The 11,308-nt window shown below is 54.2% G+C and overlaps 1 protein-coding gene across 1 annotated transcript; it reads right to left on the bottom strand.

Moving 5' to 3' along the window:
- Window positions 1–925: 925 nt before the first annotated feature.
- MED10 (mediator complex subunit 10) lies at window positions 926–8,443 on the bottom strand. Its single transcript, XM_049860898.1, has 4 exons — window positions 8,239–8,443; window positions 7,126–7,209; window positions 6,134–6,236; window positions 926–1,555 (listed from the first exon to the last, which is right to left on the bottom strand). Exons 1-4 carry the CDS (start codon window positions 8,358–8,360, stop codon window positions 1,457–1,459), a joined length of 408 nt encoding a protein of 135 aa, XP_049716855.1. The 5' UTR covers window positions 8,361–8,443; the 3' UTR covers window positions 926–1,456.
- Between the last annotated feature and the right edge of the window lie 2,865 nt (window positions 8,444–11,308).

The raw sequence follows: 11,308 nt of genomic DNA, 5'->3' as shown, positions 1-11,308 counted from the left end.
CCCTCTGTCATCCCCACGCGGGGTCTGCAGGCCTGAACTGCACCCCGCCTGCCTAATAAGCCCCCCTGTCATCCCCACGCGGGGTCTGCAGGCCCGAACTGCAGCCCACCCCTCTGATAAGCCCCTCTGTCATCCCCGCGCGGGGTCTGCAGGTCTGAACTGCACCCCGCCTGTCTAATAAGCTCCTCTGTCATCCCCACGCGGGGTCTGCAGGTCTGAACTGCAGCCCACCCCTCTGATAAGCCCCTCCGTCACACCACATGGGGTCTGCTGGTCACCTCGGGAACAGAGCACCAGAGCCTGCTGCACAGTGGGTCCAAAGGCGGGCAGCGGCCTTGCCAGGGTTCACGAGGAACACAGGAATTCAAGCACCCCCAGACCGGCTGCATCAGGACCCGCAGTTTAACAGAACACCCATGTGGTTCCTGAGCAGATGCCAGCGTGGAAGACGGGACAGACGCTGCCCTAGAGGGCATTTTCAGTGTGGGTGAGCCTGCCTCCCACAGCATGCCAGACGTTCTCCACGAGCGAGGGTGCAGGCCAAACAGAACACTGTGACCTGCTGCGGCTTCTCCTGCCTAAGGGCCTGGAGAAGAATCTTTCTTATGAGCATTGCTAACACTTTGGGGGAGCAATGACGAACTGTTTAGGAGACACACAGTACTATGCTGTAAAAATGCTGCAATGAATGATTACATGAAATAACCCATATGGATATTTAAAGGCTTTACCACACGCACATGTCTAGTTAAAATCCACGTCAACAGTCATATTGAGCACATTACTGATGCACCACACTGGAAAATGTAAATACAATTTATTTAAGTACTTCCCACATTAAACTAATTCTCTTTTTCTTTTTAGCCTTCTTTGAAATGACAATAAAATGGGACAAGAAGAGTAATAAGAGCAAAAATACAAAACATAATTTTTAAAAAAACTTTAATTTATAAATCATATTTCCATAAGTATTTTCTGGGCCCTATTTCCCACAGAGCCCTGGTGGCGCAGTGGTTGAGCACTTGGCTGCTAACAGAAATGTTGGCAGTTTGAACCCACCAGCCGCTCCGCGGAAGATGTGGCAGTCTGCTTTCTTAAAGATTATAGCCTTGAAAACCCTATAGGGCAGTTCTACCCTGCCCTATAGGGTCTCCATGAGACAGAATCGACTCGATGACAATGGGAAATGGGTATTCCCCACGGACAGGAAGCCAAAACCGCACTCAGAGCTGTGTGGCCCCGGGCGTCTGAGGCTTGAAGAGGAGACAAACGCACTCAGGGTCAGACAGCACCGCCTTTACCTCTTCCAGCTGCCTCACTCGAGGTGGCTGAGGCTGAGGGCCGCCCCATCAGCATGAAGGCGATGTCGGCATGAGCTCACAGTCAGACCTGTGTCACAGTCATGGCCATCAATAAAGGCCCAGGTCAGCATCTTCAGACAGGAACAACAGGACAGTTAGGAAGGGGGGTGGTCCTCCCCTCGGATGCTCCGATACTTGGCCATGTCTTCTGGGAATACTTTAGAAAGTTCTTGAATCAACAGGTTTTTAAATTTCTATAAAGAAAAATGCACACTGTCACACATCTTTTAGACCCACTGCCCCAGTTAAAGACTACACACCCCACAGGCACCCTACACATACACACATATATAGTCCACACACTCTGCACACATATACATACACACACACCTCCCCACACACACATACACCACACACACTGCACACATATACACACACACCCCCCACACACACATATGCCACATATACTACACACATCACACATACACACCTCCCCACACACACATATCACACATACACACACACCTCCCACACATGTATCACGCATACACACACACCTCCCCACACACATATCACGCATACACACACACCTCCCCACACACATATACCACACACTGCACACATATACACACACACCTCCCCCACACATATGCCACATATACCACACATCACACATACACACACACCTCCCCACACACGTATCACACATACACACACACCTCCCCACACATGTATCACACATACACACACCTCCCCACACACACCACACACATATCACACACACACACACACACCACACACACATCACATACACTGCACACGTACACACACACATATCACACATATATGACACACACACAGCAGAGCCCCCCACCTGAGTAGGTTCATCCAGAGGAGCAGCCCCTGCAGTGTGGCTCACCCTGGGTGCAGGTTCCTGCCTGCTCACCCAGTGCCCACGAACAACACCGGGCGGGCCCATCACAAGCGAGGTTTTGCAGCCACAACGAGAGGTGCACAGACACCCATCCGGAAGAGGAGCACACATTCAAACACGACTTCTCCCCTCCTGCTTCAAATTTCAGACAAGCACCTCTTGTAGGCCGCCAGCCACGCAGGCGGAGGTAACTCTGCAGACGGCACGCGTCCGGCAGTCTGACGTGACACAGGATGAAGGCACGATTCACTCAGCCACGTGAGCCCGTCTGCAGACACGGGAAGCTCTCGGAGCACCTGACACCTGTCAGACGTCACCACGTCCTGACTGACTCACCCGAGCAACATCTGCTTCAGCCCCACCTTCAAAGCAGGTAAGTGCCTGCCAATCCCAAAACCTTTTCCTTCGCAGCTATACTAAAAAGAAAGGAGTCCTGGTGAGGTAGTGGTTAAGCACCCAGGTGCTAATGGACAGGTCGGCAGTCGGGACCCTCTAGCCACTCCTCGGGAAAAAGACATGGCAGTCTGCTTCCGTCAAAATTTCCAACCACGGAAACCCTGTGGGGCAGCTCTACTCTGTCCTACAGGGCAGCTAGGAGTTGGAATCAACTCAAAAATAACGGGGTTTAGCTTTTGGTTTTTTTTTTACTTTTATATAAAACGCAGAACAATGGACAGACACAAAATACACCTGAACCGTTTAAAATCAATTTCCACAGGAGACCTTGAGCTCACAACAATCATTAAAACCTGACTTTTGATGTCTAAGTGCAGGGCGCACCAGGAAAACAGAGCCCTCAAAGCTGTGACTTGCGACTTTGGCAGAACTCAGCTGGAAGAAAACGGCACCAAATGGCAACCAAACCAGAGGCAAGACTAACTGAGCGGCCACGCGGCCCTGCTGCCCTCGGTGGGCTTTCTGACGTGCCACAGGTGTGGGGTTTTTACCAGAAGCCCAGTGGAAACGGAGAGCACATCACACGTGTATCAGCAGCCACAATACAGAGAGGTAACTGCTCGACAACACTACCCAGTCCTCTTTTTCAAGCAGAACAAAACTGTCCCAACTGGCTACTGATAAGATGCCACCTGATACCAGAGCTGCAGGGGGGCTGCCTCAGGCCTGAAGGGGATGCTGAGCCCACGGCCGCTCACAACGATACACCAAGCCCACAACTGCTCAGACCCCCACCTCAACAAGACGCTGAGTCCACGGCCACTCAGACTCCTGCCTGAACGATACGCCGAGCCCACAACTGCTCAGACCCCCGCCTGAATGAGACGCTGAGCCCACGGCCGCTCAGACCCCCACCTGAATGAGACACTGAGCTCACGGCTGCTCAGACCCCCACCTGAACAAGACGCTGAATCCACGGCCACTCAGACCCCTGCCTGAATGAGACGCCGAGCCCACAACTGCTCAGACCCCCGCCTGAATGATACGCTGAGCCCACGGCCGCTCAGACCCCCACCTGAATGAGACACTGAGCCCACGGCTGCTCAGACCCCCACCTGAACAAGACGCTGAGTCCACGGCCACTCAGACCCCTGCCTGAATGAGACGCCGAGCCCACAACTGCTCAGACCCCCGCCTGAATGAGCCACTGAGTCCATGGCTGCTCAGACCCCCACCTGAACAAGACGCTGAGCCCACAGCTGCTCAGACCCCTGCCAGAACGATACACCAAGCCCTCAAATGCTCAGACCCCTGCCTGAACGAGAAGCCGAGCCCACAACTGCTCAGACCCACACCTGAACAAGATGCCGAGCCCACGACTGCTCAGACCCCTCAGACCCACACCTGAACGAGACACTGAGCCCATGACTGCTCAGACCCACACCTGAACGAGACGCCGAGCCCATGGCAGCTCAGACCCACACCTGAACGAGACACTGAGCCCATGACTGCTCAGACCCACACCTGAATGAGACGCCGAGCCCACAACTGCTCAGACCCCCGCCTGAATGAGACACTGAGTCCATGGCTGCTCAGACCCCCACCTGAACAAGACGCTGAGCCCACAGCTGCTCAGACCCCTGCCAGAACGATACACCAAGCCCTCAAATGCTCAGACCCCTGCCTGAACAAGAAGCCGAGCCCACAACTGCTCAGACCTACACCTGAACAAGATGCCGAGCCCACGACTGCTCAGACCCCTCAGACCCACACCTGAACGAGACACTGAGCCCATGACTGCTCAGACCCACACCTGAACGAGACGCCGAGCCCATGGCAGCTCAGACCCACACCTGAACGAGACACTGAGCCCATGACTGCTCAGACCCACACCTGAACGAGACGCTGAGCCCACGACTGCTCAGACCCACACCTGAACGAGACACTGAGCCCATGACTTCTCAGACCCACACCTGAACGAGACGTTGAGCCCATGGCCGCTCAGACCCACACCTGAACGAGACACTGAGCCCATGACTGCTCAGACCCACACCTGAACAAGACACTGAGCTCACAACCACTCAGACCCACACCTGAACGAGACACTGAGCTCACAACCCCTCAGACCCACACCTGAACCAGACACTGAGCCCACGACCGCTCAGACCCCTGCCTGAACCAGACGCTGGACCCACGACTGCTCAGACCCCCGCCTGAACAAGACACTGAGCCCACGACCGCTCAGGCCCGCACCTGATCAAGACGCTGAGCCCACAACTGCTCAGATCCCCACGTGAATGAGACGCTGAGCTCACAACTGCTCAGAACCCCGCCCTGAACAGACACTGAGCCCACGGCCGCTCAGACCCACGAGGCACTGGCAACACGGTGATGACCGTCTGGGCTCCGTCCTCTCAGCTAAGACATGGCAACACCTCTGGGGGCATTTCTCAGCAGGCACAAAATCTGCTGGGTGGGACGTTAGGACACGCTGCAGCTCCCACAGCAGTGTGGCCGTCAGGTGAAACCCATTCCACACCGCCTCTGCCCTGTGCCTCCCCTCGGCCAGGTGCCCTCTGAGCACCCAGAGGCTCACAGACACTGCCCAGCCACCAGGTGTCCGCCTGGCCCTGGGTGGACAATGGGCCTTCACAGGAACAGACATCCAGGTCCCCTGTGACCCTGTGGCCTAACCAGCTGGTGGAGGGGAGAGAACTGAGAAAAAGAGAGGAGGAGATCAGAGCAGAGGAGGCATCAAGAGAAAGAACCCGCAGAAACAGAGTCTGGAGTATTCCAGGAAAGAAAGGAGGCCTTGCGGAATGCAGGCCGGCGGGTGGGGTGGGTGGGGTGGGTGGGGAGGGCAGGGGCTCCACAGCTGCAGGCAAGGTGAGAAGGATTCCAGCAGAAATGGGGAGCTACCAAAGCGAGCTGGGCTGCCCAGCTAAAAAACACCTACCAACCTGAACCACATTTAAGTCGATTTAAGTAGGAAAAAAAATCACGTAGTTCGTGTTCAAAATGCACAGCGTTTTCTGAATCTCATCAAAGTAAAGAACACCAGAGAATAAGTTCTCTGTGGGAAACACGCTCAGGGGGACAGGGTACCAAAGAGTATGGCGGTCAGAAGCCAGAGACGATCATGGTGAGTGAAAATGTTCACAAATTCTCTATACCAGAGAACCCTGATCTCTAGAAAAATCCTCAACACAGGAGTCAGAAAGCATCAATAAAAGTGTGAACTGGAAAATGAACCTAAAATCTTTTTAAAAAATGGGAGCAGTTAACTGGAGACAACAAACAATCACAAAAATTAACCTGGACTTCTTCAAAGAAGACTACCACACAACTCACAGATATTCAGCATCACCACCTATCACAACTCATTACGAAAGAATCAATGTTCTGCAATTTTGGGGAAGAACGACAGGCTCTGTCAGGCAACCTGTGGCCTGCGAGGATCTTCTCACACGTGTCCCGACACCAATTTCTCCTCCTGCCTTACCTTCATCGTGTCAATCTTGCCTTTCACCTGCTCGTTTTTCGCGAGAGCCCTCTCCAGGCACTCTTTAGTGTAGAGCTGGGGGTTTCGACCTTGATCTATGTACCTGGAAATACAAAACACCTCAAATAACGTTCTCGTGGGCGATACCTATTTTTGGTTTTCAGAGAACCTGGAGGCGTAGTGGTTAACACCTACGGCTGCTAACCAAAAGGCTGGCAGTTGGAATCCACTAGGCGCTCCTTGGAAACCCTATAGGGCAATTCTCCTCTGTCCTACAGGGTCCCTATGAGTCAGAATTGACTCGACAGCAATGGGTGGGTTTTTACAGTAAAAAAAGTGAGTTATATAAAGTGGGACTACTTTATGGATGAAAGGATCTCCAGGAGCCAGCTGAACGAGGAACCCCTCACTTGTATCACCTCCCAGATACAGACAACTTGATCTCATATCACGTCTAGTAACAAAAATAACTCAGGAAACCCAGCAATACTCAATCAGGGATTCAGGGGAGTTCCACAGGCCCCGACACATCATGTTTGCCTGGCATTTGTATTTTTCAAAATGCTTTCATTATCTTCTTGATCCTCACAACACCCTGTAATACAGTAAGGTAGATTTTACACACTCTCAACAAAGGCAAAGCAGAACGGCCCAGAGTCTGGCCTCAGAGATGAGGACGAGAAGCAGGACATGGCCTGCACTCCAGGCCCAGTCCCATCCGGGGAAACCCTTTGTGGAGGGGCTTCAGGGACTGCCAGAGGGGAAACAAACAAGGGCAGAGCCACAACCAGAATCCCTCAGCCCCCTACTTCCACGAAATTATTTTATAGCTTCAAGAAGGCAGGATTTCTGTCTGTTTTGCTCACTGACCTGTTCCCAGCCCCTGGGCTGTGCTGACCACCCAGCAAGTACTTAGCCACCTGTGATCGAAGGCACCTGACACCACAAGCAAACAAGAATCTTACCCAATGAATACAGGAAAGGATACTTACTCAAAAACTTCTAGGGGTACCATAATATCATGAAGCTGCTGTCTGCACTTATCAATATCCTGCAAGCCAGTAACGATAAAATTCCTGGGCAAAGACAAAAAAAGGGACACCGGTGACTTCAGAGAGATGGCATAAACGCCACCCACAGAGCTGCCTGATGAGGCTGCCCAGAGCGCTCCTCCAACCTACATGGGTTTCCCTCAGCTTACACTCTGGTTATCTACAGAATCCCTGGGACAGCTGTGGGGTCCCAGAACACCCTCAAATAGGTGTTGATTTCCCTTCTAAACTAGAAATTGCCAGTGTGGGCAGGAGGGGAGACCAGCCACTTTGAGAATCTGATGAAAACTATAACCCCTCTCTCAAAAACAACCACGTTGATGTACGCAAGGTTTCTCCTGGGATTTCAGTGAACTACGGGGCGGTACTCTCCAGCTTAAGCATGCACAGTAAAAGTCTGGCCAGAGAAAGCTGTCCATGTCTCTGGCTCCTTTCTGAATCGCCTGGGTGCACCAAGCTCCGCTATCCCTACAGCAGTGGGTGGCACCCAGTCACTGGGCTGAGGCCGGGTGTCTGTATCCTCCCAAGGCCTAGCACTGTAGCCTGCATGATTAAATGTTCCCTCCCACCGCCACCCACCCCCAGCTCCCCACATTCAGGCCTGTGCAGCGGGAGGCTGCGGAGCCCCAGCCCTCCCGAGGCCCGCTCTGGGCGCTCGCTGTGAAGCCTGTCTCCCCTCTGGGGACAGGGACTGAACTCCCCAAAGGTCTCCGAAGAGCAGCTGGGAGGGAGCGACACCGGGGTTGGAAGAGGCTCGGATGCGAAGCACTGTTCCGTGTGACGGGCCCAGAAACGCAGACTGCACGTCCGGCCACGGCCACGTCTCCAGGCGGGCACGAGGGAAAGTCCAGCAAAGCAGGGAGGCGGGGCGGCAACGCGGACGCCCCCGAACGCAACACCGACTCGGCAGCAGATCCGGCGCGGCGGGCGTCGGCCCGGCCCCGGCGAACGCCCCGGCCCCGCAGCACCCCGCCCGGCCCGCGAGCGCCCCGGCCCCGCAGCACCCCGCCCGGCCCCGCAGCACCCCGTCCGGGGAGCCGGGCCGCCACTCACAGCTTCTGGTTGAGCCCGGCCTGGCTGCTGGGCTGGAAGTCGCTGACGATGATGCCGAGCTGCCGGATGTTCTCCACGAACTTCTCCAGGTGCTCCTCCAGGTGGTCGAACTTCTCCGCCATGGCCGCGCACTCGAACGCACCAGCGGCCCCAACAACCGCGGCCCGGCCCGCTGCGCGCTTCCGGCTTCCGCCCGGCCCGCCGCCACTTCCGCTTCCTCCGGGGGCGGGAGGAAGGGGGCGGGGCCTGGATGTCGACCGTCGGGCTGTCGGGGCGGGGCCTAGGCTCTGGGGCGGTGCATGGGGCGGGGCCTCGGGCGGGCTCAGGGTTGGCGAGTCGGAGGAGGGACCAGGGCGCTGGGGCGGGGCATGGGGCGGGGCCTAGGACGGGCGCGGGGTCGGAGAGTTGGCGGAGGGGCCTGAACGCTGGGGAGAGGAGCCTGGGTGCTGGGGTGGGCGTGACGTTAGGGGCCAGGGTGCTGGGACTAGTGGAATGTTGGGGTCAGAACCTGGGCGCTGGGGCGGGGCCTGGGTGCTGGGGGAGGTGTTCAGCACTGGGGGCGGGGTTTGGGCCGTGGGGCGGGGCCTGGGCGCTGGGGGCGGGGCGGCGGACTTCTGGGTCTCCTGCCTGGGCCAGATGCTCCGAAGGGACCCGCCGGGTCTTGATCCTTAGCACCCATCTGCTTGTTCCAGAGGGCTGCAAACGGCGTGGACCTGTGAGGCCCCACTCTGCCTCCACGGGCTCTGGACCTTGGACAAGTTCCCCAACCGCTGAGCCTCAGTTCTCCTCCATAAGAGGAGATTAGACCACCTGAGAGCGCCCTAAGGCTGGAGGACATGATGCTGGAGCAAGAGCAGTCCCCGGTAGAGCTTTCCCCCACGGGAAAATAACCAGGATGAAAATTAGTATGTTGTTGTTATGTGCTTTGGGGTGGCTTCCGACTCATAGCGACCCTGTGTATAACAGAACAAAACACTGCCCGGTCCTGTGCCATCCTCACAATCTTTGCTATGCTTGAGCCCATTGGTGCAGCCACTTGACAATCCATCTCTCTGCTTGAGGGTCTTCCTCTTTTTCATTGACCCTCTACTTTACCAAGCATGATGTCCTTCTCCAGGGGCCTCCTGATAACATGTCCAAAGTATGTGAGAGGAAGTCTCCCATTCTGGCTTCCAAGAAGCACTCAGGCTATACTTCTTCCAATAACATATATAATTCTGAATATGCGAATTACATATACACACTGTAAATGATTTAAAGGATACAGAAAACATATACAGTTGTCCCCCGGTAGCCACAAGAGACTGGTTCCAGAACCCCTGTGAATAACAAAATCAGTGGACGCTCAAGTCCTTTACATGAAATGGGGCAGTATTTGCATGTAACCCACACACATCCTCCGCTATACTGTAAATCATCTCTAGATTACTCACAAAACCTGATACAATGTAAATGCTATGTAAATAGCTGTTAATGTTTACACTTCACCCTTAGTGCTTTCTCAGCCTTTGCAAGCACTTTATCAGGAACCAGAGAGGCTTTTTTTTTTTTTTGCCATTGTAATGGCAGCAGTAACACTTGCACAAATTTCAGCTTCTTTCTGCTTTATTGTGCCAATGCTCGATTCTTTCTTACCAGCCCTACGGCCCACTTCAGCAAGCTACATGCCGCTTTTCAAAAAGCCTACCATTTTTATCTTTTCGTTGAGAAATAGCACTTTATGTTCCCTCCTATCCTCTGCGGGATTGCTTTGCCCATGTCATAGCTTTTTGGAGCCACCTTTTCACAGAAACAAAGGGTGCACAACACAAGTAGCGACGAATACAGGAGCGAACAGCGATCAGACACCGCTCGCGGGATGCTGAGGACCGTGAGATGGCGGGAGGCTACAGCAAGGGGTGCCCACACATCCTTTCGTTCACGTGGATCCTGCAGTGTGCTCATAATGCGGCAAAGTCAAGTTTTGCTTTTTGGAACTTCCTTTTTTTTCTGAATATTTTCGATCTGCAGTTGGTTGAATCCAGGCATGTGGAACCCGCGGATATGGAGGGGAGACTGTAATGAAGAAAAGGAAGATCACTGAAATCTCTCACCCTGACTTAAGCCATCTCTAAGATTGTGGAGGCACCCCTGCCTGCCCTCCTGTGTGTGTCGATAAAGGCGCTCCGGGGGTGAAGACCTGCTCGGATTCTCATCCCTGCTGCAGCACCTGTGCGGACCCAGCCTGGCCCATACCTCCTGGCAGGCTGTTCTCCCCTCAGCCAGGTCCTTCCTGGAGCCACAGCCCTGCCTGACCTGAAAGGTAGCCCAGGCCGGCTGCACACCTGCCTCTTCCTCAGCACCAACCTGACATCTCCAAATGAATAAAGTAGTGGCCAGGGCACCTCGTGGCGACTTGAGTGTCTAGTGTCACCATGGAAGCCAGCTGCACCAGACGGGGAAGAGCTTCTTCAAACAAGACCCAAAGCAAAGCAAACCCGTTTCTGTCGAGTCTATTCTGACTCACAGCAACCCTACAGAGCAGAGAAGAATTGCCCCATAGGATCTCCAAGGAGCAGCTGGTGGATTTGAACTGCTGACCTTTTGATTAGCAGCAGAGCTCCTAACCACTGCCTGAAACAACACCCACGTAGGTGAAAATCCTAAGTTTGCATGAAGGCACCAGTAAGGCAGCCTCCTTGGCCCTCAGGTGCAGTCCCTGAGGTCTGTGCTGGCCTCCCCTGTGTCCTCCTGATGTGACTGGCCACCAACCATATCCTGTAACCCTTTCCTCTATATACCGACCACACCAGTCTCCTTTCTCTGACTCCCACAGCCTACCTGGGCCAGGCCCTCACCCCTCATGCCAACTATGATAAAACAACATCCTATGGGGATCCCTGCTTCTGAACAATAACCTTTCCTACTAGACAAAGCTTTTAGTAAAACACTGTTCATGTATCATACTACAGTTCAATTCTGACCACATCACTCTTATGCTTAAGAAACTTTTCTGCCCATCTTCTAGGACTAGCAGGCATTCTCTCCTCCAGTTGTTGTTACCTGCCTTCCTGTCAACTCCAGCTTATGG

Source organism: Elephas maximus, chromosome 2, assembly GCF_024166365.1.
Source record: "Elephas maximus indicus isolate mEleMax1 chromosome 2, mEleMax1 primary haplotype, whole genome shotgun sequence".
NCBI classification, from domain to species: domain Eukaryota; kingdom Metazoa; phylum Chordata; class Mammalia; order Proboscidea; family Elephantidae; genus Elephas; species Elephas maximus.
Note: the sequence above shows the minus strand (reverse complement) of the source record. Positions and strands in the feature narration are given on the sequence as shown.

Bases quoted from the DNA above. Each gene is read 5' to 3' on its own strand.
- MED10 (XM_049860898.1), bottom strand. From the start codon at position 8,360: ATGGCGGAGAAGTTCGACCACCTGGAGGAGCACCTGGAGAAGTTCGTG. The intron at 6,237-7,125 runs GTAAGTATCCTT...TTGTATTTCCAG, and splicing joins GTACCCCTAGAAGTTTTTGA to GTACATAGATCAAGGTCGAA. The intron at 1,556-6,133 runs GTAAGGCAGGAG...TTTTCTTTATAG, and splicing joins GCAAGATTGACACGATGAAG to AAATTTAAAAACCTGTTGAT.